Below are 27220 nucleotides of genomic sequence, written 5' to 3'. Positions count from 1 at the left end.
ACCAAAAGACACCAAGGGAGGAGAAACCACTTGTTTCCATCTCCAGCTGGCTAATTATACTTACACAGGGTTGTGTAACCTGGAATTAATTCAATACAATATGTTACATTGTCCAACAATAAACAGGAATTAATTCAGCACCTGAATGGAGATAGAGAGGTAAGAAGTCAGTTGGAGGTGAAAGTTAAGGAGTCTGATAAACTGCAGCTCTGGTTGTGGTTTAAAAAGGTGGTGTTGGGAATGCTTAATTTGGTTCAAGCGGCCCCCAGCAATCTGGTGGCACTTTAAGCTATACTAGCATAGTTGTCTGTGACACTGCATGAAGAACCAGGACTGGTTCTGATCTTGCTGGTGGAAACACTTCTTGCAGGCTTTTTTCCCCCTGGGATTTTTAGTGCATTGGATTTCCAGTCCATCTCTTGCTACATAGTTGTCTGAACTGTCATAAGAGGAAGGGTGATGCAAAGGTGAGAATGAGCTGAAAAACAGAAAGCATTGAATCTGGAGCGGCTGCTGAACAAATTAGTATGAAATTATATCCTCTGTCTGAGTGTGCTGTGGAGTGCACCATCTGTGCTTTCTTTAGAAAAAGAAAGATGTTAGGTTTTCCTTAAAACTCAGACTGAATAGACCATTCGGCCTCATCTTACTTGGCTTGTACCGGTCTCTGAAGATGAAGTGATCCTGTAGAAGGATCAGACTTCTTTTCCAGGCAGTATCTGTGAATATTTCTCTTGGGGGTTGATGTTTCTGAAGTATCTTGAAGTGTTCAAAAGCCTCTGAGAGTGTTTTTTATTAACTAGCTCCTGCTTATTTATTTATTACACCATCTGTCCCACTATCAGACAGTTGTATTTTAGCAGTGAAGCGGTGGTCTTGGCTTGCTGTAATGAATGTTAGAGGGTAACATACTTTTCCACCTGGTATATACCTTTAACTTGCCAATGGCCATTAGCATACTGGTTGTTGGACATCTATGCTTGCAGAGAGGAATTCGTCAGAGAACAGGCCACATGACTTGGTAGCTGAACCTTTATTTCTTGAAAGCCTTCAGCATACTCGTGAGGTTGTGTTGCCTTATGGCAGAAATGTGTGAGGAGTACTAGAATCGTGTCGGTTGTTAACAGCTCCCTTGCATATATAGCTGTGACAGAAGCACGTAACTAACTGGAGGAGGTTGGCCAGGTTAGACCAGCGTGGCTTGCTGACGGTTGCATTCTGCAGAATTGATGGAGAACGTGGCTTTCTGACAGTGCACTAGAACAAAGTTTGAGGCTGTGAGAACGGGCTTTCTGAGGGTTAGGCTGGTTGGAATAGCCAGTGCAAGTGAAGGTAGGTAGTTTGTTTCCAGTGATGCTAGCAAAAGAAAGAGTTGGGGGGACACTAGTAGAAAGGTTGTACGGTGGTGGTCAGCACTCAGCTACTGCAGCGTGATAATACCTTGTTCAAAAAAACCTGTTAAATACTTTTAAATTAAATGCGTGGAAGTTTGATGTTTTCATTTCTGCTGTGTTTTCAGTACAAAATAGTTCCAGTTGGTAAATGGCCATAGTATGACCATTTATTTTTATTTTTGTTCTTTTTTAATCTATTTTTAGATCAATGTGTTTCATACTGAGAAACGGCAGATCTGAGGAAAGGGGGTACATTAGATGTGGCAAGTGGTAGTAGTATATAGCACTGCTGGATGGTGTCTGCTTGTAAAAGCCCATGAAAGGCTGCAGCATGGTGCAGCCAGCAAATAGCCTGGCTGCTTGGGAGCTGCAGTCATGCCTTAATGGGCATAAATGCCTTCCACCTGTCACACAGGGGAGATGACAGCGGAGGACATAAGACTTAAAGTTTTAAAGTAGAAGAGTTTTCCAGATGAGCAATGTGACAGATGTTTCTACTTACTGATAATTATTATCATTGCAATTGAATCTTTTGCATTAAAAATAATACAGATCTATATGTGGGTATCTCTTGGAGATACTCCAAGCAAAAATAGTACATCCAGGACAACATTTTGTACTTGGGTACAAGGACTGAATGTTTGGTGAAAAGAATCAGTAAGGAGGACGCAACCTCTATAGCACACTTCCTGCTTTTATCTTCTAGAAGTAAGTTTTCACATTACTTTTTAACTGTAGGGTGCAGTAGGTAGTATACGCTTCTGTAATTTTCAGGATTCATTGTTTTTATGACCAGAGTGGAAACAATATAATGTTGTTTAGAGTAAATGAACCTTTCTGTATAGCCTTTAAACAGGGCAGTCTCCTGTCCTCGATGTCTCAGTATGTCACGCATGGTCCCTTCATACTTTTGGACGACTTTCACAAGTTCAGATGGCAAACGAATTTTACATTTTGATATTTGAGATGGGAGAGATCTCGTTACAACTCCATCACTCTTAACTAGTTTGGTGGAATCTCAGCAAGAAGTTACTGTTTTGATTTGGGACCTTTTCAGAACCTGATAATTTTTTTTGTTTCTTTTTTAATTCTGCTTGCTTATAAAGTCCATAATCTAAAATCTATCTGTAGTCTAAATTTCCTGGTTTACTGCCCATTTTTACAGAAACAGTGCATTTGTCATCTAATCAATTCCATACTTCTTTGTCCTTCACTTCTGCTAGTTCTTTTTAAATAAAGTTGTGCTGTAGATATATTTGTGAGGATATTGGAAAAGCCTCTTTGTTTTTAGAGGATGTATCTAGCATATACATTTATTTGAAAGTTGTATAATTTAGAATTGTCCATCAGTAAAAGTCGAAGATGAATTTATGTGTCCTTCTCTTTTGCATTTCTTGAGCTTAGCAGAATGCAGTTTGTACATTGGTTGTATGCCTCTCTCTGTTCTGTTGGACACAATACCTTCCTATCCAAAAAGGGAGGTCTTTGATTCAAGTTGACGAGCTAAAATCTGAGTAAATCACGGTGTGACCTGTAGAAACATACTTTATCTTCCTTCTCTCGATATGGTGATAAGCTTCTGATGTTTTTTCTCCTGTTCTTCTTTCTTTTCTTTTCTTTCCCCCATTTGCAGTGTTCTATTTAGGTGAGTGTTTTAATTTTTTGAGCCTTTTTTGTTCCTCCAAAAGTACTTGTTCATTGTTTTAAGAAAATCTCAGACTTGGAGCGCTTTTCAGAGCTTTTGTCAAGTTCCATCATATATAAAGTTTATTTTGGTTTCTGTGAAACTTTTTCATCCATGTGAAATAAAACCATTCTGTAAATACATAAGGTAACATTTGTTGCAGTTTTTATTTGCTGTATGATGTTGTTGAGCTTGTTTGGCTTAAAAAGCAGAAGCAAACCGTTCTTATGTGATGGCTGGTCTTTTCCCTTGATTTTGTGCTTTCTTGTATAGTAAGGGTTCAACTCAATAATTTATGATCTGTCTTCGCTTTTAGGTCCTACATTGCCTCGGCAGAATTCACAGCTCCCCTCTCAAGTACAAAATGGACCATCACAAGAAGAACTGGAAATCCAGAGGAGGTACGGTATTAAAAGCAAACAGCTGTTCAATTAAAGAATGTAGTCCTCACTAATGATGAGAAATTAAATGTCAAGCACTTACAATTACTCTGTTGCATTAGGCCAGCATTTGTGTGCCTGCAGCTTTCCTGTGTAACAACTTGGTAGCTAGATCCCTTTTCCTGATCTCCACCCCTTCAAACAATGCAATTGCTATTGGCCTGTCATGAAAGAGTTGAAGATGAGTTGGGAAGCCTTAGAAGATTTCACTGCTGTAATTTTCAGCCAGACTAATTAATTTTCCAGTGGCTGTTGTGTCTTCAGTTTTTGACACATGCTTATGAAAGCAGCAAGGAAGGGAGGAAGTTTTAACCTTTAGAAGTAGAGAATTAAATCATCATGGAGAATGACAGTTTTTCTTCCTGAATGTGGACGCACTAGATCAAAATACTGTATTGAAAAGCTTGTTCACCTTTGTACTATATTAGTTCTTTAGCAATGAAACCTTAATTTTCTGCCTTTACTGAACGTTCCATAAATTTATACACTAGTTTAACTTTCAGCTGTAGCAATACTAATTATATCTGTGCTGCCCTCAGGGAGTAGTCCATGTTCCCCTGACCAGTGGCGTTCCTCCAAGCTAAGCTGTTCCCTTCAATGTGAAGCCACTGTACCCTGTCCCATGCCCTGTGGGATATTTTTCTGACCCATAGCATTTTTAACACGTGAGGTTTTTCAGTTTCTATTGCTACATATCGATTATGTGCCCGGGTTCTGAGGACAAACTTTCTAGTTGCTGTATTCCTGCTTTTGTTGTGTGGCGGTATGAGTTACTGCTGTAGCCTGAGTGTCTGGGATATGGGTACGTGAAATGGCAAAGTCTTCTAGGATAGCACCATCAGACTGGGTTAAGTGAAAACAGCAAGACCTTGGGCTGTCTCAAGTATGCTGCCAGTGGTGCAATCCTGGATTATTTTACCATCAAAATACTCCCAAGGAGATTAGCTGTTCCCTTTCAGCAGGGATGCTGGGAGTGATTTAGGTCACATGCAGTACAGATGCAGGGAACAGGCTCCTTGAATAAATAGAAAGTGGTCCAGATTGATGGTGTATATGCATTTAATAGCTTTCAGTGGTAACTGAAAAAAATATTTTAATACATTGGATCTAGTTGGGACTGATATTTTCTCTATTTTGCATTTAGTTCCTTTATGCAGAGGTGAGCAGAACCAGATTGCTAATGTTGGGATAACTCATAGATCTGACAAACTAGCAATACATATTGAACAAAGATTTGGCATAAAAATTGTTCGTATTTGTCCATCTCTTTTCTGCAGTGTGTTCTTAAATCTGAGCAGGGATCACTTTATTTGAAGGTTCCCTTGTTTAAAAACAAATAGCAAGAAGCTCATTACAAATCTGCCTGTTTGATGTGTTTATGTGCAAGTCTGCCATCATGATAAAGGTCTTTTGTGTCACTTCTTTTGACAGACTTTTAAAAAGCTTTTTTCTTTTGATATTTTTTCTGTTCCACAGTAGTGGCTTTTAATATGTTTATTTCCCATCTGTTCCTTTAGAAGCCTGCATTAATTGAAACTTAGAATGCTGAAATACTTCTCAGAGAAGCATTGTAGGTAGAAGTCTCTTCAGAAAAAAGTGCTGCCCTGTATTAAGTGCTCTGCAAGTCTCTTGAAATTTTTGTGTGTAGAGGGCATATTGGCATTCTTATAATTTCACTTTCTCCTTTGATCAGTCTGCTCTGCTTGTTTTCATCTAATGTAACGCCCTCTTCGAAGCCTGGTCCTGGTTTTAGTTTGTTTTTCCCCTACAAAAGGACAGTGAACTGGAATGAGTTGTTTACTCATGTTGCTAGCCAGATTGTCTGTGGAAAGACTATTTCTGTTGTGTCATTAAGCCTAAGAAGAACATGTAACTCCGTTAAAACGTTTCACAAGTGCGTCTCTGGTCTCTTTACTACTGTAACTGTATGGTTATAATACAGTTCAATTAACTTTAAGCCAGAACTTCTCTTCTGTAGTAACTGTCTTTCAGTTCTCAGACTGTAATAACGATAGTCTTAATACCATAATGTAGAGAGTAAGTAAATAGTTGGGAAGAAAAGGCTTAGGAATATATTACCACTAATACATCTACAAGTGACATTTCCACTCTCACTAAAGGGTAAAGGCAGTGTGGGCAGAACCGAATGCTGTGGGGAACGGTAAGACTACAGGGAATGCAAAAGAAGGGAATAAATGTTACTGTGTAGGAAGGAACACGGGGCCTGTAACGGGTCGGTGGAAAGGCAGGCTTTACTGAGTCTGCCTGTGAAATGTGTCTCCGGGGGTTTTGTGTAAGATGTGGCTTGGTAATAGTTGTCTTTAAGTGCTGGTCTCATAGCCCTCCCCTTGGGTGTACCTGGATTCAGTAACGTTTGACAGACTGCCACTTAAAGTTCAGGAAATTTATTTTTTTAAAAAAAAGTATTCTAAGCCTGAGAAAAATATGCTTACATAAAAACCGAAGTGGAAAAAGGCACTCTATGGAGGTCATCTAGTCCAACCCTTTGCTCAAAGCAGGACTGATTTCAAAGGTAAATTATGTGGCTTGTAGCTTCAGGGCTTTCCTAGGCACAAATGGAAATGTTTCTTCTGAAGTGTTTCACCAAAGGAGTGACTGGTGAAGAATGATAAGTTAAAGAGAGATCTGATGTTTTCTTTCACTTTTATAATCAGTGTTCAAGAATCTTGGCAAGATGGAGAACTAAAGAAATAAATCAAATCATTGCCAACTAAAGTGTACTATTTTGGTTTAGAGATTTTTCTCTATTTTAGAAAGCATTTAGATGACTTACATTTTGTGTAAAAGTGCTAAAGTAGTAATACTCCTCTTTTATTTTGCTGCAGAGCTTGTTACTTGAATATTTGCATCGTTTACTGTGCAGTGAAACAATCTGTAAAATCACTAGGACCAGATGTACAGTCTGAAACACTGAGGTTTTTAGGAGCCAAGATCACACAGGTGGTGATCAATGAAATAATTTTTTCTGGTCTTGAGAAACCTTAACACATGGTATATGCTTTCCTTCTCAGTGAGTACTTGAAGATAACTGTAATTTTCCTTAACTTGCACTCATTTTAAGTACAGTAATAACAAGCTTAGAAACACTTCAGCTTCCATTTTCAATTCTCAAAAATGAAGGGATTTTTTTGTTATATGGATTATTTTTCATTTTGTCAGAGCGGTAGTCAGGCAGTGTTTATAAATTCCACTGATTGTTTGATAATGAGCCAACTTCATTTGACATGTATTTGTTAACTTCAGTTACTTAATGTCAAATACCATTTTTAAATATAAGATTAGTTCATGGCATGCCTGTGTGTACTACTCGTGCATGTAAATTTACCTTCTCTTCCAGCCATGACAAATATATTGCCAGAAATATGAGTCACTGAGTTGGTATCTAATATGACACTTGGGAATTTAATGAGTTAATGTTTATAAATAACTTCAAAATCAACACTGCTTTATAAATAAAGAGACCAAGAACACCAGAAACAGAGAAAGCATATAGATTGTAAAGAATAATGAAGGTATACAAGCCACCTGTTGTCCTTCATGGACGTAGCGGACCAAAACTTGACCGACTTCTGTCGTAAGTACTCGAGAGTGTTAGAAGTTTGCAAAATGCAGGTGGAATATTAGGGGGGGTTGTAATTGTTAAATATTTCAACTTTGCTTACACTTTTGGTTTATTTCGTGGATTGGGATGATACCATTAAAGAAAACTTGGTGTGTGACTGTGCTAGAAAGTAGTATTGATGCGGTGTGGTTTTCATAGTATCTTTTGGAAGGCTTCTTAGTTTTAGATAGTGCAAATTCAGAGGCTGACAAGGGTAGCAGTTACGCAGTTGTTTAAGCAGGAATGCTTTGCATTTCACAGAGTAAAAGCGTTTTTTCTGAGATTTGGCTAATTTAATTTTTTAGCTACAGTACAATAATCCATCCATCCCCCCCCCCCCCCCAATCAGTAATTATTACATATATAATTCCTGAACTGTTTTTGAAAATGTGTGGAAAAACTGACAGAAAAAAACCCTGCATCACACAATTCAGTAGCCATGTAGCTACAGTAATTTAAAGGAAGGAAAGTTTGCCCGTGACTTTCTGTCCCTGGTAGCCTGGTTTCTACTGATCTCCCACAGCCTGCGACCTTTCCGTAGTTAGTGGCCAGATGTAATGTTTCCGGTTTTCCTTTGCTTTTGAAATTGTGCTGTTAATCCAACAGTTTGTTTTGAGGAAGCAGGGTTTCTTTGAAAGCATGTGGATTGATTATAACGAAGCAAACAGTTCTAGTCTGTATCTAGAGATACACCTGTAAATATGGTACAGCAGTTGGCTTTTTGGTTTAGGATGTAAAAGTGCTCAGTAGAATACGGTCACACTGATTGTTTTGTGTGCTGTGTTACAAAATCTGCATGAAGGTCTCATCCCAGAGACGTGGTTTAGATGGAATCAAAGGGGTTTTTTAATGCCTAAGCTAAGGGTTTCCAGCAGATCAAAGTTAGATCAGTGTAAACTTTTGAAGTTGAGCTTGCTGAGGTAGTTTCGTGGGACAGCCTGCAGCCTCTTGGATGTTTCTAGCATCTGCATTGCATACTAGAACAGGAGACACAGGGAGCCAGAAGCAAAAAGACCCATCAGTGTTGTTTGTCTCATTCTAAAGACTTAGTGGTTTTTTTACTTGACCTCATAGTTTCTGGAAAACAAAGTTCTGGTATAATAATGACTTTTTTTTTTTTAAGTGCCTCTCCTTTTCTTTCCATTCAGAGTTTCTTCCCATTCACAGTAAAGTTTTCCTTAGTTTTGTCAAGTCGAGCTTTCAGAGGGTTAATAACTGGCTTTATGGGAGAGGTAATGGGTGCCGGCAGATGCTGGGTAACAGTGACATGTTTAGCAGGCTGGGAAGAGCACTCTTCCGTTAAGCAGCCTTGATTACATGGGCAAAATTGCTTTGAAATCTTAACCTTTCTGCAAAATTTCATTTCTGTGGGTTTTTTTTTCTGTTTAATGCAACACACGAAATTTGGATTAGAAACATTTCTACAGTTTTCCAGGTTTCTGGTTATTGTGGTGCCCTTTTATGAAATTAGTTCTGTCCTGACCGCACTCACTGGAATATACCACGGAGAGGGAGTTGCCAATGAAAGTAGTGTTTTCTGCTACTGAAATTCTTACTTTTTTTGTAAAATTTTATGTGCACGTATGACTGCCTGCAATCTGCAGTCTGCCAGAAAAATTCCAGTGTTCTGTTAGTTTACATAATATATTGAAAAGATCAAGGTGAGGAAAACTAGGCTTGATGAGATTTGATCAAAGAGCACTAATAGATCCCTTCGTTAGAACTGCTGTATCTAATAACCTTTAGGTTTATGATTGCCTCTTCATGTCTTTATCATGGTGACTGGTTACTGGTTTTTGCTTGACTGATACCTTGTTCTTTTAGCTTTTTCAACTAATGCAGGTTGAACTTAGAAAAGCTTGTTAGACCTTAAATCCCTCTCAATCAAGGAAATGAGAGCCTGTTAGTTTGATTTTGGTAATGTGAAAAGATTTAGACTACTTTTGAAGGAAAGAGTAATTAACCAGGTAAAACATAGCACAGTAAACTGTACCTAGATAATTATTTTTTTTTGCCAAAGCAGAAAGGCTGTTTATGTGGTATTCCTGGGCTTTAGTAAAGCATTTGACAGATACCAAGAGGGAATTTCCTAGTTAGGGTGGAAGGGAAGAGATTGCTGTGGATGTGTGAAGAGCATAGGAGCAGGCGGTTCCTCCTGCGTCAGTGGGGCTGGGAACAATCAAATTTTATTTGGTGTTTTGCTGAACAAAGCAAGTCCTTGCTGCTGATGCAAGCTGAGATACATGCATACGAAGGAGAACAGGGGGAGTTGAATGATGTTGCAGATTTTGATGACCAAAATGGAATGAGAAATAATGGGTAGCAGGTGTCCTGGTTTTAAGCATCTTGAGGGGAAAAGCCATCAACCTGTAGACCAAATACTGGCGTTCAGGATGTCTTAATACTAGATTACGGGGAAAAGCAAATTGACAGTGGAAGTGTTATACCATGGGAAATGGCTAGTATGACATCTAATTTGCTTAGTGTTTCAAAATTGTGATACATGTAATCAGTTAAATGCCTTTCTAATTTTGCATTAAATTAGCTGTAACGTGTTCTTTGATGCAATTTTTTTAAAAAGACATTATTTGAAATAGTCTCACCTTTCACTACTGCGTAAAGAACTGGAGGTCCACCTCTGTTGAAGCTGGAAGTAATTGTCAGTGCCAGAGCATATACATAAACTCACTTCACAAACCTCTTGCCTTTTGAACTGTTGAGCTTTTGCAGATCTTCAAAGTGTCTGTTTCTTGCTCATTTTATCAAGTTGACTAGCTCTTGTCTGGGTTTCTCTGAAATGAGGTACAGTATGCTCAGGTAGAAGCTGTTGGGACCATCTAGCACTTGAAAAAAAACAAAGCTAACTTGGTGAGAGTTAGCATATAGCAAGAATTCAGTTTAGATGATGCAAAGTGAAGTTCATGCAACTGAGAGCACTTAGGAAGATATGAACAGGTTAAATATTGATCGCTTCTGCTGAAGTTATGTTGTTACGAGGTTATGTGAATCAAGTGTACTTCTTATTCATTAAGATTCTCGGTCTCAATGGAGGCTGCCTGTGTTTGATGGAAATTTGCAACCTGTATTGACATGATTTAGATTGTTTTCTCTTTGTAACTGAATCAAGAACTTTGAGGGGTGGGTGGTGGTGGTGGTGTCTGTTCATTCCATGGTACATAAGTACTAATGTGTAGGCCCTTTGGTTACATATTCAGTAGATATACTTGACCATACAAGAGAATGAGTTCTGTGGTAAAGGCTGAATTTTTGAATGATGAATAAATATTTAATATTAGAGATGGAAGAGCAAGTTTGACATTGATATTCAGTTTTTATTATTCAGATAAGCTCCTGAAAATTTGAGGTGCCATAGCACACGCACCTTTTCCTTTTCTGAACTTGTGCAGAAGATGATCAGAGAGGATTAAGGCATTAAACTCCAACTGGCAGCTGAGTTCAAAACAGCATGTTATAGCACTTTTCAGTTTTGGGGTTTTTTTTCCCCTCCCATAAACAGTTTTAACAGTGATAAAGTAGGTTGACTGTATTTAGTTAAATTGATGCCCATGGCGTGTGTGCCATTCCTTGCAGTCACAAGGTAGCTGCTCTTCTGTAGACGACAACGTGCTTCAGATGGAGCTGAGGTCACCCTGCATCTGGTGCTGGTGCCTCTAGCTCAGCTACGCATTGTGTAGCCTGTTTGCAGCCAGCTGCTCTGTTTGTTGCAGTGACTCAGTGGTGGGAGGAGGAGAGCCGTCATGTGAGATGTATTCTAGTGAGTAGTGACTGTTGGGTTAGATAATGCTATCTGTGCCCACATGCTGGGGCATGGAAGAGTGGTGCAAGTGCTCAGGGCAGCCCTGAAAGCCTAGGTGGACTGAGGCACCAGGACTGGAATACTACAGGCATTTTCTCATAGCGCTACTCGTTGCAATGCAACTTTAAAAACTGGTGAATGTATTTTAATGTTTGAACATACTTTTAATATTTATTTAATTGGTAAGCGTAAGTTTAATAGCCAGACCAACAACACAGTTTGAACAACTCCATTGGTTTGGATTGATGAATCCAGATGTAACTATAGTTGCTATTATACACTTACCTTCAGTTCTTTGACACGGTAGCGTTATTCCTAGATTTCTTCTTTGTGCTGGGTTATAAAACTTAATTTTATTTTTTAAAAAAGTGATGCACAGAATGAAAGATGCAGACGTTGAATACTTTTGTATCATCACATTTGGTTTCTTATACAGAATGTCATAATGGTAACTTTCAGAATAGTTTGTGCAAAATATATTACTGTAACACTTTAAGCTAGCAGCAGTCTAGCAACCTTTGTGTTGCCTTTTGGGTGTCATGGTTTTGTCTGTCTTCCACCATCCCACTACTGTTTGTTTTAGAATAGGTAACAGCATAAGCAAGAAACTATTTTTCAAAAAAAGCAAAGAACACCATGTGAGAGACAGACCTGAAAATCTCCCCTCAAGAGAATCTCTTTTGTGATTTTTTAATTCCATGTTATTTTTTTAGTGGCTCAAGTGATGTTTTTTCGTTCCTCTTTCAATACACTCATCCTATTAGTGATTTTTTTTCTCCTTCCTTTGTGGTGGTGTATCTTTGAGCAGACAAAACAAGGTTAATATTCCTATTGATCTTTGAGTGATTTGATGCCCTGCTTTGACACTTAAGTTTTTCAGCCAAGAAAGAACGGAATATGACATTGGTGTGTTCATAAATGATGACTAACAGCTGTCAGATACTATGTATTATCTGCCTGCAGCTGATCAATGCAGTAATTACTTCAGTCAGGTCTGTTCCTCAAGGTACTTTTTCTGCAGGCTTTGTCTTGCATCTTTGTCTTCTACAGTGAGTTTTAAAGTTAAATACTTCAAACGAGTTTCTGTTCATCTTGGAATGTCTATCAGCTCAGTGCCTGTTGAATTTGGATATGACACATAGATGCTTTTGTCTGTACTGATCATGGAAATACCTCCATCTTTAATGTATCTGGCTTCATGACAAGAAGCCTTTTGGGTTTGTGGCTGAATTCTGTTATTCAGTTGATATATGGTCGTCTTGGTGCGGTTTCCTATCATCTTTTCAGGAAAAAAATTAATGGCTTGATCTCACATCCAAGAGCAAAGCAAGCCAGTGTTAGAATTCTGAAGATTTATGTGAATGTACTGAGAATCTTCACTTGGGGAAACAAGGTGACCTGCCAGAGCAGACAGCTATTTGCTTTTGCAGACTGTTTCAGCAATGAATTTGTTAACTTTCAGGTTTTTTTTCTCTTGGTGCCCTTGTCACAGCACTCTGTTTTTTGACACTGAGAGCTGCTTAATGCTGAGGCATACTTTCTCTGGTGGAATGACAGTCTTTCTACAGAGACACTTGCAGTAACTCTTCTGCAGACGACCAAGGTACAGGCTTAAATGTGAATAAGTGCTCCAGAAAAGGACAGGTTATCTCTGGCTGTTATGCCTGCTCTGACAGAATATTGTTTTACCAGTAAACATTGAAGTTTCTTGACCTAGTTGAGATCTTTGTTTTCCCTTCAGCCCGTGTAGTAATGGCCATATTTTAAGAGAATTTTTTGAGGTTTCAGTTCTTTAGATTAACTGTGTCTTTAGCAACCAGAGGATCTCTGTCACTCATTCACCTCCAAGAGCAGAAGCTAAAACAACCGCCTATTTCTTCCCATTTGCCTCCCACCTCCAAAACAACAGATCTAAAGGGAATGGATAGTATTAATTTGGGATGGCTTCCTTATTGCCTGGCTGGCCAACAACACGTAGTTGTTCAACGTAGCTATGTAACATGCTAGAGGCATAATAGAAAATGATCTCTCTATACCTGTGGTATTGGCTCATATCATGTAACATCAAGAGCTGAAACAGTAGCACTCTTGAATTGTTACACCCTTTTATGATCTGATTCAGAACAAACTAGGAAGGCTTTGTGTGTACCTGGGAAAATTAACTGCAATTCTGGTTTCCTGTCGTCATGTATGAGAAATTCTAAACATTTCACTCGCAGAGCGTGGTTTGGTGGTTGTTTTTTTTTTCAGCAGGGATGCAACAGTGTGTACTTAACTCTGCTCATATTTTTTCTTTCTCCTTGTGTTATTTCCAAGAATGTGGTCATGCTCCTGATTCTTGGCTGCTCAAAAAACTGCAGGATTAATGCTGATAGTTAAGTCACAAGTTAGTATTACAAATATGATTCTTTCTTCATCCTCTGACAATACCTCCTCATACCTTCTTAACTGCACAAAAGTGTAAGGGCAGGAGGGGAAATAATTTTAAAAGCTGCAGTATTAAATTGCAATATTTTTGTTGCAGTGTTGAACCCACACACACCCAAAACGCTCGAAAGAAATTTCCTAAAATACTTTTAGCATGAAACAAATTAAAATCCAGAAGGTTTCGCTAATAGAATATGTGATAAAGCTAGCGGCTATTCTGAAGTTGACTCTTTGAGTCTAAACCCATGTCTTACTGCCTTGAGTATGACTGACGTGCTATACAGTTTTATAGCAGTCTCAGCTATTCAATGTAAATTAACTCTTAAATTCTAGTAATCCATACTTTTAAAATAATTAGACTCACTTTGCTTTAACATAATGAGCATTTCACTATAAGCCAGCTTTCTGGGGCATTTTCAGTATGTCTAGCTCTTTCAAAAGTTGACTCATATACTGGGCTTTCGAAGGCAGAAAGATTTTCATGTATTGCTTTCACAATGGTCTTGAACATTCCCATGCTTTAGAACATGCTTTAATTGATGTGTAATGACTCTTCTTAATCTACTAATGCTTTTGCATAATATAATTTTGATCTCTAACAAAATTTTAAAATAAAATCACATTATCTAATGCTAACTAAACAAAACCAGAGGGATTTATTGCAAACAAATTTATCCTTTTTTTGATAAACACAGTAAGTTCTCAATCTTTTTTAAGCTACAAGTCTAACACTTGTTAAGCTGTAGTTCTTTCTTAGTTTACAAAATTCATCCTTGCTCATTAAGTTGTGTTAAAGCAACTCGATTGCGTTATGGGCATACTGATCTTTTGACCTGTGTCACTTTTGGCTTTCTATTGGAAAGGATTGTTAAAATGACTGTAAAAATGTAGTGGGTTGTGGTTGTGTGGGTTTTGTTTGGGTTTGTTTGCTTTTCCTTGTTGACAAAGGGATGCTTCAGCAATATATAATGAGAATAAGTTTAAAATTATTCTCGGCAGTGGTGTATTTAATCTCCTGTATCTTACTGCATGGAAATTTCGTGTAAGATAAATGTTTGGAAGGTATTTTGCTGCCCTCTCTTGGTAGAGCGTTTGCATTGTAAGCAAAGTGCTCAACTTGTTCATAGTTTTTATTTGCACGTATCAAAAAATTCTGGTTTTGTTCCTTTATTTCCTTAAGAAATAGAAAATGAGGGTTCATTTACAAAAATACAACGTTAAATACTGAGTCACTTGATATTTATTTAGTAATGAGAACTTTTTTAATTCAGGCCCTGTGTAGGTTAAAGTGGTTATCTCACTACAGTCTTTTATCTGTATCTTAGCAGGTGGCCAATACAGTTTATGTTGATTGACTGAAGTATTTTTTGCTTCAGATTAAATTTAAAGCATACAAACACTTAGGTACATTTTGTTATGGCAGGTGGGTATTGTGTGTCTCTGTGGGTCTTGGAGGAGGAGAAAACCCTCCAAAAGTCTCACATATTTATTGACACGTATTAGGAGAACTGGGAAGTCCCAAGCAAACAGTTTGATTTAGGCATATGTCATGGTTTAACCTCAACTGGTAACTAAGTACCATGCAGCTGCTTGCTCACCATCCTGTCCCACCCCCTGCAGTGCAATGGGGAGGAGAATTGGAAACAGATAAAACCCATGGGTTGAGTTAAGAACAATTAAATAATTGCAATAAAATATAATAATACCAGTAGTTGTGGTGAAAAGCAGAGGGGGGGGCAGGAAGAGACCAAACAAGTGATGCACAGTACAGTCGCTCGCCACCCGCTGACCGATGCCCAGCCCGTCCCTGTGCAGTGGTCAGCAGCCCCCGGCCAACTCCCCCCAGTTTATACACTGAGCACGATGCTCTATGGTATGGAATATCCCTCTGGCTAGTTCGGGTCAGCTGTCCTGGCTCTGCTCCCTCCCGGCTGCTTGTGCGTCTGCTCACTGGCAGGGATGGGAAACTTGAAGAGTCTTTGGTTTAGAGTAAGCACTACTTAGCAACAACTAAAAACATCAGTGTGTTATCAATGTTATTGTCACACTAAATCCAAAACACAGCACTGTTCCAGCTACTGAGAAGAAAACTTAGCCTGTCCCAGCTGTGAAATTAGGGCAGTATACATCTTAGGCTTTAGCTAAAATTGCAGGTAATTACATGCCATATATAGAGAGTATATATTTATGTACACTCCCACCCCCAATTCCCCCTGTATGTCATACATATGTATAGACATATGTGCACTTAACGCCCCTCAATAGTTAGAAGAGCTTTAGGTAAAACTCTTCTGGGCCAGGGCAAACACCTGAAATACTTCCTTCTGCTACTCTCCCATCCTCTGGGCATTTTTGGTTCAGTGGCTTCTTGTGCATGATGCAATTTCTGTCTTCTAAATGAGCTCCCATGATTTGCTTTTTTGTGTTTTGGGGTTGGTTTGTTATTGTTTTGTTTTTCTGCTGCGGGCTTTTTGCTGCTTTTCTTTTAATCGCTTTGGCAAGGAGTTCCATAGCTCATCTGCTTGATGTGCAGAGGTGTTCTTTTGTTTTGAGCTTTGCTGTCTTTAGTTGCACCAAATCTTTCTTCCCACCTGTTGTGTTAGGATGTCCTCATCACTCGGAATTTTATAGACCTCCAGTTGCCTTGTCCAGAATGCAGAATTCCAGCTTCTTTAGTTTGGTTTTGTTTTTTTTTTTAATGGAAAGTGTTTGGTACATTTGTTCATAGCATTGCTGCTCTTTGAACCTTTTCAGTTCTGCTATTTTTCCCCATTTTGAGGTGGGAACAGAGAATATGGGGTTTGTGAAACAAGGTGATGGTATTTCCTATACTGTTCTGTAATCCCTCCTAATGTGTAGCATCTGGATTATGTTTTTGAACAGAACACGTCAGTGAATGAATGTTATCATAGACTGTCATAACCCTAATAGCTCACTCCTGAGTCAGTAGTCCACTTGAAGTCCAGCATTTCATATATGAATTCAGCAGATTTTCCTCTCTCCCCTACATCACTTCAGTTATATCTCAGTTGGATTTTTTTATTGCCTAGTTACTTGGAATTAGAAGATCCATCAGTACTTCTTCATAGTCTGCCATCTCATCCTTGCAATCCTAAATAACTTAGTATTAAGGAGCTTAGTCAAGAGCACCTTGCTGTTTCTTTTCCAGGTTGCTTATGAAAATATGAAATGGCACAGCTTTTGGTATGGCTTATTGCAGAACTGCTTTGGTGACGCTGCTCTTACGCTAGAAGTGACCTATATTGAGGTTCTATTTCTGTAAAGAAGTGAAGAACTTAAGAAAAAGAAAATTTAAATATCTGGCAGCTGCTTCATGTGTTGTTAAACCCAGTGAATTGATACTTTCTTGTTTTATAAACTAAATATAACACAAAATGTTTATAACCTCAAATGCCTTATCTACACTCTAGTTTTAGGATCAGTAGCGTGTACATTTCTAGGTAGAATATGTGCATTACTGGCATATGAATGAAAAAGAACGAACAACAGAAAGCTGCTTTGGGGTCTGTAAATGTTGACTTTTGCTCTGAATGGCCTTTTAGCTACAAACATACGTGCATCCACCTCTCCTTTACAAAAAAAGAGCCTAAGATGACCAAGATGAAGTTAGCCATGGTGAAACACTGCTTTCCTCTAATAATAGATTTTATCTGAGGGAAAAAGAACACAAAACTAATTTTGTACAATACAGAGCAAGCAAAAATGTAATACCAAAGATGTTTTTAATATCTCTTTTGGAGCTTAAATTTTTGTGGGTTTTACTGTATTCTCTTGATACTTTGTAGAAATCTTCTACTGATTCCAAATACGTATCAGTCAATTACCAGACTTTTTGGTGGACTTCAGAAGCTAAAAACCCAAACATTTAGCAAGCTGAGTTGCAGCCCTGATTGCTTAGTGACTGTCATTACAGCTTTTTTATATGGGAGAGCAGGAACTGAAGGGAGAACTGATGCAGGAGCAGAATTATTTTGCTGCTTCTGGGGATACTGGGTAAGAAGTTCAGTAGGAAAAAGTCCTTTTGCTGTATATAACCAGAGCTTAATTGCTTAAAGCTATTATGAAATTTCAGTATCTTACCAGTACTGGGTTGGTTTGTTTTTTTTTTTCATAAAGGAAAAACATTGGCCTGAAAGAGGATGGACTTCAGTAGTAACAGTGCATGGGCTGGAGTTTCCAGTTCTGCCAGTATTTTCTGGATGCGAATGGGAGTGAAATAGCTGGTTCCCTTCATTTTCAGACTTCAGATTTATATGGCTCTAAGCATATAGTATAGAATTACCTGTGACCTTTTCAAATAAGATTGCCCAGTGGCAGTCTATAGAAAACACATATCTCGTGCCTTAGGATGTCAAAATTTAGGTCTCCTTTTTGCTTTATAGTTAAAAGCTGGCTATGCTTTGTATTTGTTGAGAAGCTATCTTCGGTTTGCATGTGAAGCTTGACAGGAAAAAAAATGGCTGTGCACTTCATATACTAGTTTTCCTTTTTAAATGTCATGGGTTTTTTTTGAAAATCAGAATTCAAACAGGATGATAACTAACCGCATTTTCAGTGAAATGTACTGACAGGAACATACTGGCCACCGCTTTGAGGAGGATGTGCTGATTTTTGTGTTAGTAGTGAGTTCCCCAAAGAGATAAAAAAGCTTTGAATAATCAGAAAATGTATTTTAGCCAACTTAGAAACATGTTTCTTTTTCTAAATACAACTTAAAAGAAAGCCCAAAACTAAAGAAAATAGAAACCAAGTTGAGGAATAAAAGCAAAAGGGTTGTTTACAGCCTTTCCCGCTGTATTATAGCAGGAAAGTCTGTCCTTTCAGCCAGCCTAGTGGCTTTGGCAGCAAATTTTGCATGATTCCTTCTTACTCTTAGGAAGTTCTTTATATTTTCTTTGCCTGGCTTTTACTTGTTTTCCTCCTTTCCACATCTTCCTCCTCTTTGCTTTCCTTTGCAAAGACTCCCATGAGATGGAAACTCTTCAGCTCCCTGCGCTGTTTCCTTGGCTGCTGCCCCCTGGTTTTTTTTCTGACCTGTCCTGTTTTCTCCTGCCATCAGGGTGTTCCCATCTTGATGCCAGTTAAGTTATATGTGCATGTAGTATTATGCAGGTGGAGAGGGACATGTGTACCTTTTGATGCTTCTGTAAAATTTGAATAAATACTAGCTGACTCTAGTTTATCCAAAAAATGTAATTTGTTTGAGGATGGTCTTTTTCAATGAGTATTTGTGTTACTGTTATTTCACTGTACTTTTATTCGCTGCCTTGAGTATAAAATACCATGCAAAGAACTAATGTAACTCCATATCCTGAACTGGGAAGATTGTATCAGTCAGTAAGTTATCAACAGCAGCTTTCTATTCTTACCTCTTGAAAGCTGTCTCAGAACGTTAAATTAGTTAAGAGGAAATTGGATATATGATTCTTTTTACTGTAAATATAATAAAACTATTATCCAGCTCAGAAAAATGACATGTAGAGTTAAGAGTTTTTTGTAGGTACAAATGCTGTGCTTTTGTTCTTGCTGGTGCAGAGATTGTTGATTAGTTTCTCTTCTTGTCCTCTAACGGTTGCTTGATATTTCTGGTTTTCACTTTGCAGCTTAGTCTTTTTCCTTTTTTCACGATTGTAGACAGTTGCAAGAGCAACAGAGGCAAAAGGAGCTGGAACGGGAAAGGCTGGATCGTGAAAGAATGGAACGGGAGAGGCTGGAGAGAGAGAGGCTAGAAAGGGAAAGACTTGAAAGAGAGCGCCTAGAACAGGAGCAACTGGAGAGAGAACGGCAAGAAAGGGAACGGCAAGAGCGCCTAGAAAGGGAGAGACAAGAGAAGGAGAGGCAGGATCGAGAAAGACTTGAACGACTTGAACGGGAAAGGCAAGAAAGAGAACGGCAAGAACAGTTGGAAAGGGAACAATTGGAATGGGAGAGAGAGAGAAGAATTGCAAATGCTGGTAAGAATTTCAAAACCGAGTGTATTCAAGTACCAGACTACTCTTTATGTGTTTGGGTGATGGAGTGGGAGAAGCAACAAAGGGTAGTGAGTACAGTTGTGTAACAACAGTCAGTATTGCAGGCTTCTGGAATTGCTGCTTTTTCTTTCTTTCTTTTTTTTTTTTTTTTTTTAATGGCAAGAAGTCCCTAGAGCTTTGACTTTCCTGTCATTATTTTTCATTAACTCTGAAATGATTTTTTTTTTGCACTACTTGCTCACTCCATTGCTTGAAGAACTTGAATCGTATTGGGCACGTCCAACATTGGTTAAAGTATGATGAGTTAAAATTTCTAAATGTCATATCGTTGTTTGCTCTATTGAACAAGATGTATTCTAATTACGCAATTTTGGGGGAAAAGCTGCAACCTAAACATATCAGGTGGAGTGTGTGCATGTAGAAGGTATGTAACTATATAAGGCAAAGTAATAGTGCGAGAAATGCCTTTCAGTATGAAGTCTTGCTTAATTTATCATTGTAGTAGCATTTCAGTGAAATGTATTGTATGTATTTGTAGGTAAGATAATGCACTGCCTGCGGAAATGTGTCCAGTGATAACTGAAAGCTTTCTCATTTTGGTAATACCATGGAACATTAGTCAAGCACTTGGTTGTTCTGTAATAACAAACTCAATTCATGTAAGTCAGGTCATGGTAAAAGTCAAGGAATACTATGTAAGAGCTAGTCATTTTAGAGCAGAGGATTTTTGGTCTTTTTATTCCCAGTACTTTGAAGTTTGCGATGGAGCTTTTTCTGGGGAAGAGAAAGATGATATTTGCTGCCTATGGTATGAGTTTTTTTTCATGGAGTTGAAACAAATGTTAAGATCACTACACTTGCTTGCAGTTTGCAACCAAACAAGAAGATAAAAGCTGATAAAAGTCTAATTAATCAACGCTATATCTAATCCATCTCAGAGATAGGGTTTGAGAAAAATAACTGCAGAACGTACTTGTAAATTCAAATGTTGGCACAAAAATAGTTGTTTAAATTTTAAAGCAGCTGTTGATAATATGTAAAACTTTCCTAACAGTATTTTCACTTGTGCCTAATCCTCTGGTACTAACTATAGTCTACATTTATACATTTTGTTTGAATGCTGGTTTTGTTGCTTCATTAGCTCCCTTTTTCTCTTTCTCCTTTTTTTATCCTGCCTTTGCTGCTGCTTTCCATCTTCTGTCCAGCTCCATCTTTCGACAGCTCCCCGTATAGCACTCCACTTCCTGAATACTCCAGTTGCCAGCCTCCTTCAGCACCTCCTCCATCATATGCAAAAGCAGTCTCGGCACCAATGTCAGAGGCCACACCGGAGTATGCTGTAGTGACTTCTGCACCACCGACTTCCACTCCCCCTACACCGCCTCTAAGGCACTCTGCATCACGTTTTGCTACATCTTTAGGCTCAGCTTTCCACCCTGTTCTCCCCCATTACGCTACGGTTCCTCGTCCGCTGAACAAAAGTTCTCGGCCCCCTTCTCCTGTCAATGCCCTGGCGACTTTGCCTCCAAATACAAAGCCTGTTGCCTGGTCCGCGCCCAGTTTTGCCCCCCTTCCCCCGTCTCCTCCAGTAATGATAAGCAGTCCACCAGGCAAAGCTACTGGTCCAAGACCTGTCCTCCCAGTGTCAGCTTCTAATCCAGTGACCCAAATGTCCACGTCTCCTACGGCTCCTAACGGGCTTCCTGAAAACCTGGCTTATCCGGTTCCTTCACCTTCTACCTCAGGTCCAACTCCGCCTCCGCCACCTCCTCCCCCCCTACTGCCTTCCTTTCCGCCTCTGTCACTGTCTGGGCCTCAAGCTTCTCCTTCTCCCAACTCCCCGAATGCCTCGACTCCCTCATCCAAGCCTAGTGTTCTCCCTTCTCCCTCTGCAGCTACCCCTGCCTCTGTTGAGAACTCTCTAAACTCTGTGCTGGGAGACTCCTCTGCTTCTGAGCCAGTCTTGCAGGCAGCCTCTCAGCCGATTGAACCTACGACCCAGCAGGGTAAGGCTTTCTGTTATTGCTACTAATGCACTAATCAGGAATGCAGTCGAAACCAATTGGTATCAAAGCCCGTAACTGCCCTGAAGAATTAATACAATGCTTCCAAAGTTGCAGTGATCTTAATACCACAAGGAAATACCATTTGGAAAACTGGGGTAAGGGAAACTTTAAAGCTCCGTGGGTAACAGCTGGCGTTCCGTGGCCTGTCGTAAGTAAAATTCAGATTTCCTAAGCTCTCACCTGTTGAGAACAGAGCTTGTTGAATACTAGCTTGGTAAATCTTGCACTGTTAGTTTATTTGGAGCAGGCAGCGTTGTTAGTTTCCTAATGGCAGCCAACATGGAGGAACATATATGTGGCTTTGGACATGTGAGTGACCTTAAGTGAGGAATGATCTGAACCACTTTGACGCTCCGTTTAGTTTCAGATTTAGAAAGTAGTATGTAACACCTACAGCATTTCATTCTGGACGGTGGTTGTATTTCGATACACGGCTGTACACGTGCATAGATGTAGAGGCAAGTCTTCCTGTGGTATTCTACCAGCATAGCAGAAAAGACTTTAGGGGAAAAAAAGTTTGGTTAAGCAGGTGACAGTCTTAATGAACACTCTACAAATACGATGGAAATGTGTCTTATGTGGGTGTCAATGCCTTTGTTAACCTGAATCCTGCTTTTATACTGATTTAGTAGACATAAGTCTTAGTCCGTAAGTCTGCAGTAGGTCAGCTAAAGGTTTGGGCAGAGGGGCTCCTGGGGGATGAGCAGGCAGCGGCTTCATCGCACACAAGCCATGCAGAGTAGATCCTGTTTATACCTTCTTGTCTTCAGTGAAGGTGTGAGCTACTCTGGGATGGAGTGGAAATAGGGTGGCCTCACCGGTATCAGCGTGGAATATGAGTGTGCGCTTGGGTGGTGAGTGACGTCAGGAGAGTTAAAAAGGCTTTTTTAGATTTACACAGTGCTTAGCGGAGTAGGAAGCCAGGAAGACTCATGTATGCAGTTCCTGCCTGTAGACATTGTTTAAGGTGGTTGTGCAGCATTTTTAGTAGCTCATGGCAGTTTGGGCGAAGCAGGGGGGAGGATGTGTGGGGCTGTTTTCTTAGTCACAATTTCTTAAACTGTTCCTATAATAACAACACAGTGATCATCAGAATATTCTTTCTTCAGAACACATTTTGTGTTGCATATCAATGTGAATTTAAAGTGTTATAGGAATCATAGATTAAAAAAATAGAAGAGCTTGTTCCCATCCGCTTAAAATACGTCAGTCTTCTAACTCACTAATTAGTGTTTTTCTTAAATTATTGGAGTTGATTCCTGGAATGTTTTTAAGAGGAAGGTTTTTTTATGCACCTTAGAAATTAGCATTGAAACTCAAACAATTCAAGGGTTCAGATATTTGGGTGGAGTGTTAAATGCTCGTACAGTTTAGAGTCATGCTGTGTTTAGCACCGTTTGGACACACAGTATTGTTGCTGTGCGGTATGACACTCGTGCCTTACTTGGCTCTCTGTGAAAGTTTTGCCTGTTTCCCGGTGTAAGATTCTTCTTGGTTGCAGCACAGAACCTGACTGGAGGGGTTTTGTATGTAAATGTCTCTGAAACTGTCTGATCTCTCATAGCACGCTATGTAATATTTTCAGTGGATTTAATAAGAATGCTTCTCTCCTCCTGAAACTTGCCGTGTTTTCTTGCCTGTAATAAGGACCCTTACCAGTATTAGCGTCTCATACACTGAGCAAAAGAACCAGTATTTCAATGGAAAGATGATCTTCCTTTTCTAAATCCTTAATAGGCTATTTGTTTTCTTTTTGATACTAGGTGTTGTCCAAGGGCCACCTGCACCTCCTCCCCCACCCCCCCTACCCCCTGGCCCAGCTCAGTCTTCAGTAGCAGCCCCACCTCCTCCTGGCCCACCACCACCACCTCCGCTTCCACCTTCAGGGCCTCCGCCGCCACCACCACCACCTCCTCCACTTCCTAGCCAAGCTCCTCCTGTTCCCCTTCCGCCTCCTGCTCCCCCCCTCCCTGCCTCTGGATTTTCAGTGGGATTTGTGCCCGAAGAAAATCGCCCTTTAACTGGACTTGCAGCTGCACTTGCTGGAGCCAAACTTAGGAAAGTCTCACGGGTAAATACAACTCTTGTTTCTTTTCACAATTCCTGTTTCTAAATCCTGCATTCCTGAACTGGTTGTAATTTTTGTTCAAGATGAATAGCAGTATCAAGACTTTTGGGGTACGCTTAATTCATTAATAAAAAAGCTTTACAGGATGTACTACCAGCCCATCACATTCTTTATACAGTTTTTTCTTTCTCATGTGAACTTTGCTTCTTCCATTAAGTCGGCTATCATTTTATTTGCACTTCTGCTGTTATTTTGTGTATTATGAAGGGTGAAGACTCCTCCAGTTCAAGTGGAGGAGGAGGAGGCTCTGCTTCATCTAAAACAGACGGTGGCCGTGGAAATGGACCACTTCCCTTGGGAGGCAGTGGGTTGATGGAAGAAATGAGTGCCCTGCTGGCCAGGAGGTAAGGAGCTGTTTCTGCTATGCTCCAGCTGCTTAGTCATCATAGAGGTAGGATTTTGGGTGCCAGTTTGCAGCTGGCTAAGGATCAAATAAACATCGGCTTGCTGATGTGGTTGCTTTGTGAAGTTGATAAACTGGCTATTCATAAAATGTTTACTTGAGTGTAACTCAGTACTTCTGTGTAAGTCTTTGTGCTGCAGTAGTGGAGGGGGTGTAGACTTCATGAGGAGAAAGAATTACACTCTTGCTTTGGTGGGAGGGCTTTGTCCCTGAAAATATTTTGAAAGTACTTTTTAAAATGCTAGTTTTCAATTATCTAGCTGTCTTTAATTACACTAAACAACATTTTCACATCTTAAAGCCGTGATGATCTTGGTAACTTTTGCCTCTGCTTATAGGAGAAGAATTGCTGAAAAGGGATCAACAGAATCAGAGCAGAAAGAAGATAAAACTGTGAGTTGAGAAATATTATATACTTTACAATATTCAGTACTAGATTATGAGAGAGATTCTAATGGTGTACATGAGAGTATATTTATACTTTACTCTCTCTGTATATATATACACACACATAACCACCACTTTGTGAAGTGCCTAGTGCATGCACATTTTCTACATACAATTGAGCAGAACCATTTAAATCTATATAAAAAGTGAAATAAATATGTAAACAGTTGAGATTAATCTGTTAGATTCACAAGAGTCAAAGGTGGTGTTTTTTTCTCTCTCTTCCTCCTCCCCCCTTCTCCCCCCTTCTCCCTCTCTCCTCCCTTTTAATCAGGAAGAATCAGAGTCTTCAACTTCTAAGGTTTCTTCAACAAGCACACCTGGTAAGTAGCACAGGTTTGTGAACTCTGACTCTATGATGCTGAACCCTAATGACAAGTCTTAGTCAGCTGTGCTGAATTTTGGAGCCTCCTGCTTCTGCCATGATTACAGCCCGGCATTTTGCTGTAGAATGGTTCCTGGTGCAGAAATGTTTCAGAAGATGGCAGATAAAATGAACGTTCACTGGAACACTGCACTCTGTATAGGGTCCTCCTGTGTCGAGCCCATGGGACTGATGCATAGAAGGCAGTTGGTAGGGAATGTGAAAGCAAGTTGTCTCAGTCATTGCAGGACACAAGTTGGGACAGAAGTTTATTTCCTTCAAAGCAGATGTACGAGACTGTCAGGCAGAAACAGTTGCCCCTTCCAGGTATTTTAGCAAAGATTCCCTCACGTGCCACGGTCCTTTCTGGATCACTGTAAGTGCATGGAGCAGAAATGCTTTAGCCATCATTCCTCTGCCGCGGTGTGCTGGGGCAGTTTGCAGCTGCGTGGCCCACGCTTTTCCTGCGGTCAGTAAGGAAAGTTTACATCTCACCAGTTCTGTAGTTGGCCAGGAGGTATTGTCAGCACGCGTACGTATTCATACTGAAAACGCTTGTGCTTACAAGGACTCAAGTGATGCTCCAGACTTTCTTTTCCTGTCCTCAGTAGTACCTTCTTGTACTGCCTTAGCTTCCCTGGCCACCTCTCGCTATGTGCGTAAACAAGGGGGAGGATGTAGTGTATAACCTGCAGTTTGCTATCCCAAAAGGTACTGGGATGGTATGTACCAAAAGGTACAGATGTATGACCCTTGGATAATGTTGCTGTTTCAGCTAGATCAGAATTACCACATGGTCCTTGAGCAAGTGGCAGCCTTAGCAAAAATTCCTTAATTTTGCAGGTACAGCTAAAACAACTCCTATGGCAGAACAAGTCTTGAAGCATGGTATATCAAATTAAGCTTCAGCTTAAAACAACTTACTACTAGCCCTGGCAACCTGTAGTTGGCTGGGTCACAGGCTGTGCTAGCAGACTTGTGCAGTTCAGACCCTGTTGTTACTATCTAGCTGCGTCCCAGCGAATTCGTGGTCAGTATGGGACTCTGAAAGGTCATTTCTGTGGCTCAGGTTGCCCAGCTTAGCAGAACTGAGCAACCAAACAAATCCCAAATCTGAAATAGAGACCGATAAGGTCGGTGGCACACTGAAATCCTGAGTAAGTGGTGATAGCGAGTAATAACAATTCACACTACGGGAAGATTGAACGTGTACACATTGTAAGGAATGAAAACCCGGTCGATCCGTAAGGAATGAAGCATTATGGTGACAGGTATGTCCTGAGGAAGGCCTCAGGTGAGACAGCTAAAGGTGCTGGTGATGGTGGGGGATGTCATTCACCATGCAAGAACACAAACCAAACAGTCCTTAACTGAGTCGTTTGCCTTGTTTGGGCTGTGATTTCTGTCTGTGCGCTGTTGACAAGCCAAGCTGCTCAATAAAGCTAGCTTTCACGTGTGTCTGGATCACTGTAATAAACTCATGATGTATAGTCAAAGTTTATCGGAGAAGTTTCTAAGCAGAACTGAAAGCAGGGTCCGTAATGGAAAGTGAAGGTGCTTTAAGCTTGACTGTAGGTTAGACCCTTGTGCCTATAGACTAGGCCCAGCGTGTAACGAAGCGCTTGTCCGTAGAGTCTAAGCTGGCCAGATGGGAGAGGAGATGCACAATCAAACTTTACCTAGTATCACAGGTGGTAAGTAAGCTACAATCTCTTCTGGATCCCAGGGCAGTGTACCTTTAGTTTCGAATCTGTATATTTTGGAAGGGAAAAGTGATGTTTTGCAACTTTAAAAGTATCTTTTTGGGGACTAGGCTTTGGAAAATAGACACCTTGTTGCTGAGAGGTATTCTAGTTGTGTGAGGTTGTATCATCCCTGCTGTCACTTCGTTGAAATCAACGCTGAATTAATTTTATGTAACTCATTAACAGCTCAGGAAAGCTCCTTAGTTTAAAAACATCTTCCCCCAGTATTTGAAGCGGACTATATTGGGTTGTAATTCCAGAATTCCATGTTTCACAACTGAAGCAATCAGGTACATGAAATGTAGACAGACTTTTTCCCAGTTGGATTAGGAATCAAATGGCGTTTACATCATCTAGAACAAAAGTGAGACTTTAGGATGCTATCACAACATAAATGGTAGTATGATTAAAAATGAGATGGACACAACTTACTTGTAGTTTAATATTGAAGGTATTTTAAGGAGGTAGTTTAATATCAAAGAACTAATGCAATGTAGTACCAAAAAAAAAAACCAAGACCAACAGCTGACTTAAGTTGCCAGGTAATTGGAAGTTTCCTCACATAAATTACACACAAGTAGAAAAAGACAGGTTTTAATCTTCTCTCTGTGTTTTTCAGAACTAACAAGAAAGCCTTGGGAAAGAACAAATACAGTGAATGGAAGCAAGTCACCTGTTATCTCCAGGTAC

The 27220-nt window shown here is 39.8% G+C and overlaps 1 protein-coding gene across 1 annotated transcript in view; it reads left to right on the top strand.

Moving 5' to 3' along the window:
• Nucleotides 1-27220, top strand: part of ENAH (ENAH actin regulator) — a 125242-nt gene that overhangs the window by 58102 nt on the left and 39920 nt on the right. The window contains exons 4-11 of the mRNA XM_080408735.1: nt 3395-3479; nt 19040-19359; nt 20583-21383; nt 23207-23514; nt 23779-23915; nt 24313-24367; nt 24696-24744; nt 27150-27216. Of these exons, the coding sequence (XP_080264861.1) occupies nt 3395-3479; nt 19040-19359; nt 20583-21383; nt 23207-23514; nt 23779-23915; nt 24313-24367; nt 24696-24744; nt 27150-27216 (1822 nt within the window). The remainder of the gene's footprint in view (nt 1-3394; nt 3480-19039; nt 19360-20582; nt 21384-23206; nt 23515-23778; nt 23916-24312; nt 24368-24695; nt 24745-27149; nt 27217-27220) is intronic.

The sequence above is a fragment of the Falco punctatus genome (genome assembly GCF_963210335.1).
Source record: "Falco punctatus genome assembly, chromosome: 12".
NCBI lineage: Eukaryota > Metazoa > Chordata > Aves > Falconiformes > Falconidae > Falco > Falco punctatus.
This window is presented reverse-complemented; position numbering and strand designations above follow the sequence as displayed.